This window comes from Symphalangus syndactylus, chromosome 7 (assembly GCF_028878055.3).
Source record: "Symphalangus syndactylus isolate Jambi chromosome 7, NHGRI_mSymSyn1-v2.1_pri, whole genome shotgun sequence".
Taxonomy (NCBI): Eukaryota; Metazoa; Chordata; class Mammalia; order Primates; family Hylobatidae; genus Symphalangus; species Symphalangus syndactylus.
The window spans coordinates 65732540-65743595 of NC_072429.2; the positions used below are offsets into that span (position 1 = coordinate 65732540).

General features: G+C 37.0%; 1 protein-coding gene across 5 annotated transcripts in view; it reads left to right on the plus strand.

The window, feature by feature from the left end:
* PCMTD1 (protein-L-isoaspartate (D-aspartate) O-methyltransferase domain containing 1) overlaps positions 1 to 11056 on the plus strand; it is an 85346-nt gene that overhangs the window by 64668 nt on the left and 9622 nt on the right. For all 5 annotated transcript variants that reach the window (XM_055286450.2, XM_055286452.2, XM_055286449.2 and 2 more), the window contains 2 exons: positions 4693 to 4864; positions 6798 to 6921. In XM_055286450.2, the coding sequence (XP_055142425.1) occupies positions 4693 to 4864; positions 6798 to 6921 (296 nt within the window). The remainder of the gene's footprint in view (positions 1 to 4692; positions 4865 to 6797; positions 6922 to 11056) is intronic.

Genomic DNA, 11056 nt, shown 5'->3' on the forward strand with positions numbered 1-11056 from the left:
GTAGCTGGGACTATAGGCGCGTGCTACCATGCCTAACTGATTTAAAAAAAAAAAAAATTGTAGAGACAGGCTCTTGCCACATTGCCCAGACTGGTCTGGAACTCCTGGGCTCAAGTGGCATTCCTGCCTTGGCCTCTGAAAATGCTGGGATTACAGGAGTGAAGAACCACACCTGGCCTACCTGAAAAATTATAATCATAGACTTTTGGAAAAAATATTAACTGAAATTTTGGCCGCTGTATAACCTGATTGGTATGAATTTGTTTACATGAAATGCTGTATAAAAATAAGTTATGGGTCGGGTGTGGTGGCTCACGCCTGTAATTCTAGCACTTTGGGAGGCCCAGGCAGGTAGATTGCCGGAGTTCAGGAGTTCAGAACCAGCCTGGGCAACATCTCCACTAGTACAACCCCATCTCTACTAAAATACAAAAAATTAGCTGATTATGGTGGTCCACCTCCGTAGTCCCAGCTACTCGGGAAGCTGAGGCACAAGAATTGCTTGAACCCGAGAGGTGGAGGTTGCAGTGAGCTAAGATCGCACCACTGCACTCCAGCCTGGGCAACAAAGCAAGACCCCCTCTCAAAAGTAAATAAATAGATAAATAAGTCATGATATTAGTATCAGAATAAAAAACGTCTAAGATTCTTAACAGTGTGCCCAGTCAGAAAAACCTAAGTTCATATTATAAGTACTTTATTGGAAAGTTATCCATAATCACGTTACAGATTGAAAAAAAGTAAGAATATGCAGTTTGAGAGCTTTTTTCTTTAACTGATTGTGAAGTTCCATGTATTATGGCTAGAAAAGGTTAAGCCGTACTTAAATAATAGTCCCTAGATAGGACACTAAAATTGGTAGTGTTACAGTTTTCTTTGTAGTGTGTTTGGCAGATGAGTTCTCTAATATGTTCTAGATTTTTTAGTGCCAACATTTAAAGATATCCTTTTTTGTCCAATTTTATTTATATCTTTCAATTTTTATTTTTAAATTTAGTAATAGTATATCCCTTTTTGAATATTGTCTTAAATTCAAGGAAACTTTCAAATTTGAGTATTCTGGTAAAGGAAATCAATTTAAACATGTCAAATGAAAGTATGAAGACCCCATTTGTGTTTCCTAGAAGTAGAGTTGCAATTACTAGAAGTTTATTAATTTAGAGATTTGATTTTTCTCTGCAGTTATCCTTTGTATTAATAATTTCCCTTAGAAGTAGATATACTTGTTCTGCTTTACATTAGAGGGAAAAACATTCATGTTGTTTACTAGAATAATAAGGATGGTTGATTTGAGATCTTCAGAAAGGACCCCCGGCCCAAGAAAAACCTGTCTTTTAGTTATAGAAGAGTTGATTATTCATTAGCGGTAAGAGTTTGTTTTGTTTTTCGTTTTTTGGCCTGTTAGGAAAAAAACTGTATTCTGTAACATGAAGCTCCAGTTATCATAGTAACCTTTTTAACAAAACATAAACCATTATATTACTACAGAGAAGTACCATAGGTGGCCGGTCGCAGTGGCTAGTGCCTGTAATCCCAGCATTCTGGGAGGCTGGAGTGGGAGGATCACTTGAGGCCAGGAGTATGAGACCAGCCTGGGCAACATAGCAAGACTCTGTGTCTATATTTTAAAACTTAAAACAATTAGAAGTATCATAAGCATATGCTTTTTCTGTAACTTTATTTCTAGAAAAGCTTCTCTTCTACTCCTGAGATTTTTGTGATTAGCATATTTAATTTGTCAAATTTGGGTTCATATTCAACGTTGGTAGGCAGAAAAGTTAAAACATTTATGTTTCTTTTTTAAATTTAGTTCATTTATTTAATAAATGTATTTTGAGGACTAATAGGTGATGGAGATACAATTAAATTCAGAAGAAATATTCAAAGACAGCAGGAAAATAAATTTTAAAAATGTTTCAAAGGGAAGATTGTGTTAAGAAAGTATTAGAAGCAACTCTTTATTAAGTAAAAGGATAGTTAGTATTTTCATTTTAGGTGACTATTAAAAAGTATGTATATTTTAATATACAAATATAAAGAATTAGATATTTTACATTGTTCTAAAAAGTCTCTGAAAACCCATGTGCATTACAGATTATCTAAACTTGAACTAGCCACATTTTAAGGGTTTACTCGCCACAGTGGTTGGTGGCTTTCATCTTGATAGTGCAGCTCTAGATTGTCCTGTCTCATCTTTCAGATCCCAGCTTGCCATTTCTCAGGGAGCCCTTCTCTGATCCCCATGCCTGTCAGTTTCTCTTTAGAGCATTTATCACAGTTGTAATTTATATTTCAATTAATGGAATTGTTCGATGTTTGTCTCTTCCATTCGATATAGACACGAGTGTCTCCCATTGTATTCTCAGTCATTGCACGAAGCTGGTGCTCAATAAATAGTATTTGACTGAAGGAAGTGTGCAATTAGTGGTATAAGGTAACTTGCCCAGTGTCACACATTTAATTTTAGAATCACACACTAAATTATTTCTAATTTATTTTGCTGTGATGAACATGTATATAATACCACGAATTAATGAAAAGGGGTTTTAATTGTAAGTTGTCATTACCTGTAATGGTGATTTCCTTGGCAATAGTTCTGTAAGCTACCACATATTTTTAACTAGTAGGAAGCTTTTAAAACTAAGCATATTTTTTAGTTGATTTAACATATTTGATAAAGTGGTTTAATAATTCAAAAATTTTTAATTATTTAAATTCCCTAGTCACATTCATCCTGAAAATTATGAGGTTGAAATAAATTATGATAAAATTAAAGCATTTAAAATGAATTTCTATAAGATTTTTAGATAGACCTTACTGAAATAGTCCAACTTATTTTTAAAGAATGCTTACTGTGAATTTGATAAGGTGATTAAACCATGTGATCTACTGTATCTAATTACTTAAAAGCCAAAAATTATATTTTGCCTGTATTTTAAACAATCTGAGATTATGGCATAGTTTTGAGTATAAAAGAGAAGTTAAATATGATTCTCTAACCTAGGTAAATTCACATTTTGTGTGTGCTGTGCAAGCAGAAAAGATGAGATACTATTAAAGAATTGAGTAAGATTTCATTGCAAAGCTGGTATTTCAACTATGTCTTGAAGGGATATCAGGCATTTATTAAGGGCAGAAGGAGAGGGGGAGGATATTTTAAGTTAAGGGAACAGCACATACACAGATGCAGGATTTCAAAACACTGTGATGGTTCCTGTAAGGAATTAGAAGCAAGTAATTCAATCTACCTGCAGAGTAGTATGTTGAGGCTGGGGCAGAGACAGGAAAGGAGTCTAGTAGAACGACTTGATGGTAGACTCATAAAGATTCCCCCACATAGCACTCCTAGGAGCTTGAACTTATCCTGCGCAGTAGAGAGCAAAGGGATGGAAGAGAGCCCTGAAAAATGTGATCAGTGAGGTGACAGTTAAAGAAATAATGGGGCATGGACTGCCTTAGCGTGGGGGCATGAAGACAATAGTACAGGGACACCCTTGACCCTTCCCACCCCACCTTTTATCCCCTTCCACCAAAAAGACAAAAAATGAAAGACAGGGCATATATTCTGGTAAATTTTCTTCTTTGGGAAATAGATGTTTATAATGTGTCTGTGTTTTAGTGACTCTGAATGGAAACTTATTGTGTAGTAAGTCTATTAATTACTAAAGGACAGGATATATTTTACAGAGTAAAAATGATTGTGATTCAAATCAGTGTTATTTTTCACTGCATGCCAAACCTTTTAATATAAATTATTTCATCCTCAAATAATAGTGTGCTTTTGCTCTATGATCATATTAACTTTATTCAACTTAAAAGTAAAAGGGTACGAATTAATTTTAAAAAGATTGCCTGTTTTATTAGTGCATTGGGGTTTTAATTACGTTTATATTAGAGCCTGTTTTCAGTTTTGTTTATCAAAATTTAAGAAATAAAGTAGAAGTCCAAATAGGATAGTTTGTAAAAGCATAACTCTGTGTACCATGAACCAACACTGTTATCAGGAACAAGCAGCCCGGATAAAATACCTTTGAAATCATATCTCTTGTTGCTTAGGGAGATCATCGGGGCCAAAGCAGCAACATGAAAAAAATAGTATTAATTCTGGTCTTTGTCCCATTCAGTAATGTTCCTCAGCCAAAATTTATTAGAAACTCTTCCTAACCTTACTGGTTGCAGGGGTATGTGGTCAGGACACTCGTATCTTTTTCTGATAAAGCTCTCCCACTTTTACCTTCAGCAAAAATGACAAACTGAGATGAATTCTATACAAACCCTTCTCATTTCTGCTGGCCCCTCACCTTTTTTGGAAAGGACAATGCAAAGTGAAGCATTTTCTCATTTATTGATCCTTATGATTCTCATTGTTGTGTTATTTTGGGGGTGTCACAATATTGAGGTTGTGATGGGCTTTTCATTATATTTATTTCTGAAGACCTAAGTGAGGTTTCAGTGTGGCCAAAAATGTTAATGTTTTGAAAACACATGTCCGTCCTATGTCATTGATAATAAAACAATACATTTGATGAGTGCTAAACTTAATAAATATTATATTTAAATAAAGTTTACAATCATTTTATCCTTATAATTAATTTTGGTAACTTCATTATTTCAAAGGACTGGATTATGGTAAATTTTTTAGATCTAATGTTTTGCTTAAATGAATTAAAATATGTTTGTTTTTCAATGCAGATTTGAGTTCTGTGAACCTGCATTTGTTGTTGGTAATTGCCTCCAGATAGCATCTGACAGTCATCAGTATGATCGAATTTATTGTGGAGCTGGAGTCCAGAAAGACCATGAAAACTACATGAAAATATTACTAAAAGTTGGAGGCATATTAGTCATGCCTATAGAGGATCAGGTAACTTCCACTCTCCTTTTCTTTAGTGGCCTAGGAAGCAAGCACATTTGTTTAAGGTCAAGAAATTTTATTCAGTGAAAGGTATATTGTAACTTTTAAAGAAAAAATTACTTTTCACCAGATCTATCTTATTTGTTAAGAAAAAACTTGAAACATCTTAATTATTTAAACAAAGGAGATAGAGAAAAGATCTCTACTATGACTAGAGGTAACTTGGGCTTTCAACTCAGCTCAGCTACTCCCTGTGCCTGGTGTTCAGCAAGCTGCTTCCTCCTTTGTTTTGCTTACCCAAAAGCTGAATGTGATGTAGTTGCTCAGTTTCCCATATTCTTCAGTTCTTTGAACATATTGAAAGGAAATCCTAGCCAGGCATGGTGGCGCACGCCTGTAATCTCAGCGCTTTGGGAGGCTGAGGCAGGCAGATCGCTTGAGCCCAGGAGTTCAAGACCAGTCTGGGCAACATGGCGAAACCCCATCTCTACAAACAGATACAAAAATTATCCAGGCGTGGTGATGGACCTGTAGTCTCAGCTACTCAGAAGGCTGAGGTGGGAGGATCACTTGAGCCCGGGAGGTTGAGGCTGCAGTGTGCCATGATCGTGCCTCTGTATCCAGCCTGGGTGACAAAGTGAGACCCTGTCTCAGAAAAGAAAAGAAATCCTGTTTGTGGTTTGATTTTGAACTACTTAACTTCATTAATAAAACAAGTGAACTAAAAAAACTTCATTAGTACTGAATAGACTCATTTGAAAATATTCTGCAGCTATTTATGAACATTTTTAAATTTATTTTTTTAGCCTTGGTTTGGAATTATTAGGTATAAGGTATAAAATACTAATTTACTCAGAAAATGGGTATACCTTTCAAAAGCAAATTACTTTAAAAAGTTAATAAAAACACATTTAAAAAATATCTCTAATATTCACATTAACTGAAATCTGAAATGTTTAAAATAACCTTGTAGTTGTGTAGTAGAGGTGGAGTATCTAAGATGACTGGGACCTAGCATGATAGTTGTGGAGTTTATACATCTTGGGGGTCCCTTAACATCACCATGTGTCGTTGGCAGCTCAGTGGATCTCACTATCACCATGTACTGTGCTGTGTAGCAAGTCATTTGTCAGATATTAAAAAGGCAGAGTATATAAATATTCATTTTTAAAAGTTCATGGAAAAATGTTATTAGAATGCTTCCAGGGCTTAAACTCCCAGTTAAACAATTTGTTTTTTGTTTTGTTTTCCTTTAATGATACATTTTCAAATACATAAAATGTGACTTCCTCATCAATATTTTGTTAAACATTTACTCTATACTATTTTACAAACATCAAATGTAATAACGAGCTGCTTTTTGTGATAGAAGTTGAATATACTAATTAAACTTGAACAAGATGTGTATTGAGCTAATATTTTTTTCCTGTGACCAGTGATGGGCGTTTGCTGAAATGATAAAACTCCTAGTCTCTTTGTAATTACATTTATTTGTGAGATATCAAGTTGGGGGTTGAATTAGAATCTGTATTCTATTAATGTCATGGAAGAGCATGAAGTCAACATGTAGTCAAAATATGGTCTTATTAATATAATGCCTTAACCAAATTACTGAACCTGTCTCAGACATGTATTTTGAAAGGCAATGGCATGTATAGATTGTAGTGCTTCTCCTAGACACTGTCAGACCACAGATCTAACATTGCAGACTCACTTGGCCATATTTGAGTATCCCATTTGCATTAAAATATCTGTATTAACAGCAAATATTTTCATTCCTTTTATATCTTATAGTAAATAAATGGAATTCATTTGGTCACATTTAAATATAAGTGATTGTGTAGCTCTAACTGGCAGTTAAAATAAAGTTTTGACTGTAAGGTGACCACATTGTTGGGATTAAGCTGTTCATTTTCTTTCTTTCTTTTTTTTCTCTAAATAGTTAACACAGATTATGCGAACTGGACAGAACACTTGGGAAAGTAAAAATATCCTTGCTGTTTCATTTGCTCCACTTGTACAACCAAGTAAGAATGATAATGGCAAACCAGATTCTGTAGGACTCCGTAAGTAGCTCCTCATATTTTCTGATTGAATTATGACTTACGGTGTTTGGCTTTTATGCTTGGGATTTAAGACTATGTAATTATGAAGAATTAAATACTTATGCAGTAAGATATTTGGTGGATTTATTCAACTTTTTTTTTTTTTTTTTTGGAGACAGAGTCTTGTTCTGTTGCCCAGGCTCGAGTGCAGTGGTGCCATGTCGGCTCACAGCAACGTCTGCCTCCTGGGTTCAAGCGATTCTTGTGCCTCAGACACCCAAGTAGGTGGGATTATAGGTGTGCACCACCACGCCTGGCTAATTTTTGTATTTTTAGAAGAGACGCTGTTTCACCATGTTGGCCAGGCTGATCTCAAACACCTGACCTCGAGTGATCCACCCATCTCAGCCTCCCAAAGTGCTGGGATTATAGGCGTGAGCCACCCACGCTGGGCCTCAGTTTTTTTTTTTTTTTTCTTTTGGTAAAATAAAGCCCTCACCTTACACCAGACACTGTTAGCTACCTTCATGGAAACATAAGAAGAAGGGGCAGGTCAAACCAAAACCAAAGTTATTAATTATAGTTTGTGATGTGGTGGCAAGTTACTGGTTGTGGGAAGGGCATCTACTATAGGTATGGTGGTAAGGAAGAACTTTCTGCCAAGGCAACATCTAAATTATGACCAGAATGATATAAAAGAACTTGCCACATCAAGATTTAGTGGCAGCATTTTTTCATACAGAGAGACAAATACAAAAGGCTTTAGGCTGAAGAGAACTTTGGTCGTTCCCAGATCAGGCATAAGGTCCAGAGTGGTGGAAGCTCATTGGCTGGCTGGCTGTGGAGGATGGATTATCATAGGAAAAAAAGGCAGGCAGGCCAGTCAGGTGGCTTTTCTTACACCCACAGGAGAGTGGGTGTTGGTGTGGATAGTGTTGTCTAAAGGCAGAAGAATAGCTGACTCGGGAGTGTGGGTGGAGGGAAAAGAGGAATTCGTTTTCCCTTGAGGCTAGCTGAGTGCTGGCATTATTTACTGTTGCTAGGAAGACTGGAAGTGGCATAATTTGGAAATAGATATAGAAAGATCTGACATTTTCCTTTCACCGTGTTTTCTATTAACACGTGTTTTCTATTAACCATACAGACAAATGTCAGGTGGCACAAACCTGCTTCATGAGCAAGTTATAAATGGAGACCCCTCAACGTGAACATGGCATTTTAGGCTAGGGTTAGATAGAAATGGATGAGATCACTTAGCGGAGAGTGGAGATAAAGAGGAGATATTGGAGTTGGACCTGAGGTCCACCAATTTAGCGATAAAATGGAGGAAAATGAATTAGCGAAGGAGGGGCCAATAAAGGTGGTGGGGGCAAACTAGGGTCAGGTCCCCAGGGTGTTGAAAACCAAGAAAGAAAAGTTTCAAGGAGGGAGTGATCAACCTAATGGGGCAAATGAGAGCTTGAAATGGAGAGGAGAGGGTGGTATTAATTGGTCTGGCTTAGATCATAGTTTTTTTAACCATGAGGTAAAATTATTTACCAAAAAGGAACCTCTTGACTTAGTTTGCCTTTTAAATGAATTTATTGCATAGGAATTTGGGTTTATAGAAAGATACAATTTTATTTTCAGTGTTCACGCTACTCTCTTTTGAGCTGCATGACTTTGGGACTTTTGGGGTGTTTGTGAAAATTATATGGAGTAATACTTGTTTTGTTTTTACGATGGAGTCTCACTCTGTCACCCAGGCCGTAATGCAGTGGCACGATCTCAGCTCACTGCAATCTCCACCTCCTGGGCTCAAGCAATTATCCTGCCTCGTCCTCCTAAGTAGCTGGGATTACAGGCTCCCACCACCATGCTCGCCTAGTTTTTTGTATTTAGTAGAGACCGGGTTTCACAACCCTTGCATTAGACAGACCCAACCACCCACCCAGTTTCAAGCAGTGGCGCCAGCCTGCCACCATGGGAGTCTGCCTGTAAATACATGGTGAATAGAGCCTAGTCAATGTGTGTGACTCCCAGACGAAAGTAGGTACATCCCAGAGGAAAAGAGAAAGGAATGACAGCCAAACATGGCCAGCTGCATTTTACACACCTGAAATATACAAGCCTAGCCATTCCTCCACCCTTGGGAAGGATGTGTGCAATGATGCAGAGAGGCTCACATGGCTCTGTGGTGAGTGTTGCTTGCTGAGAGTGTTAGTGGCATAAATGTTTCTTCAGCTTGACCTTAGGAGAGTGCTTTGCAAACATTTTTCTCTAATGGGAGCCACCATCAAAGGACATATGTTGACCACTCTTCACAGATTTGTGAGAGTCATAGATTCTGATTCTGTGCTCTTATTGTGATCTCATTTAGAAAGAAATTAAGCAGTCAGTTCTAAAAAATGTTCAACCTCTCGGCCGGGCGCGGTGGCTCACGCTTGTAATCCCAGCACTTTGGGAGGCCGAGGCGGGCGGATCACGAGGTCAGGAGATCGAGACCACAGTGAAACCCCGTCTCTACTAAAAATACAAAAAATTAGCCGGGCGTGGTGGCGGGCGCCTGTAGTCCCAGCTACTCGGAGAGGCTGAGGCAGGAGAATGGCGTGAACCCGGGAGGCGGAGATTGCAGTGAGCCGAGATCGCGCCATCGCACTCCAGCCTGGGTGACAGAGCGAGACTCCGTCTCAAAAAAAAAAAAAAAAAAAAAATGTTCAACCTTTCATAATTCAGAAAATGTTAGCAACCAGTTTCTTCAAATATACTTGTTAGTAATGTATACTTTCGCTACTTACAAAAAGGATTTTAATCCATATAAAACAAGAAAATTAAAGCTAAAATGAGAATGATAAAAAACAAAGGATTCATAAGGGAGACTGGAAACATGAAGCTACTGTGTTGAAATGTTTATTTAAACTTCCTGTCTAGTCAAAAACGGGTATCACTGGGTATGCTCTGGGACACAGAAAAGTACAGGACATCCATTTCTTTCTAGCACCAGAATCAGTGATTATCACTTGGCTGTGTATGCATTATATGATTATTTCCATGAAGTCTACTTCTTAGTAGACTACAGATGCTCCTATGGCCAGATAAACCCATTGTAAATCATAAATATTGTAAGTGGAAAATGGATTTAATGCTGGCAACACAGCAGATGGTCCCCAACTTATGATGGTTCAACCTTACTTTGGTTGCAAAAGTGATGCTTGTTTAGTAGAAACCAGAACCCCATCATGAGACATAAGGAGCTCCTCAGCTTAAGGTGGGGTTACATCCTGATAAACACATTGTAAAGTGGAAAAATCCTACATTGAACCATTGTAAGTCAGGGACTGTCTGTGTACTCCATCTATTTATGCTATATTAGTACTATTTATTATAGTAGACTATACTATGGTTACTGGTCCCTACTTAAACTCCTTGCAACAATAGTAACAAAACTGTTTTCTCCTTCCTAGTTTTCAAACACTAGAATTATAGTTTATGATAATTTTGTTTAAATTATCCTAACTCGATTGGAAGTAATAAAAGGAAGTAATGAAAAAAATTTTCTGACACAGCTTGGCTTTGACCGCGACCCAACATAAGTATCATACCTAGGAATGCTTATAGAATCCCTTGTTGATTTCTGTGCAGCAGCTGTTTAACTATTTTACTTTGTAACTGACATTGTTAAAATCTCAGAATTCTATCAGTAGTCATTCCATTTTTTATCTTAGTTTATTTTAGAAGCATTTTGGTTATAAATATGGTTTTATAATAACATAATTCATTAATGACAGATAATATGCTGTGAATGCACAATTTCCATTTTCCCTCATTTTAAGAATTTCAACACAAATCTAAGTAGCTGGTAAGACTGCCATTGGTTGGATTGAATGACATTTGTAACTGTGAATGTAAAATAGGAATAAATTCAATAGAATAGGGTAAAATGGAGAGGAGCCTAAATTTAAAAAAAATCCATTTCACCTCTGAAATATTTACAGACTAAATGATACATCTATAAATATTTCATCAAAATAATCTGGGGGTGGTGATGGGAAGAGTGATAATTGTTGAAGCTGAGTGCCCAGATATATGGGAGTTATTAAACCATTGACTCTTTTCTGTGTATACGGTCGTCCCTCCTTATCCTTGGGGGTATGTTCCATTACCCTCCAGGGGATGC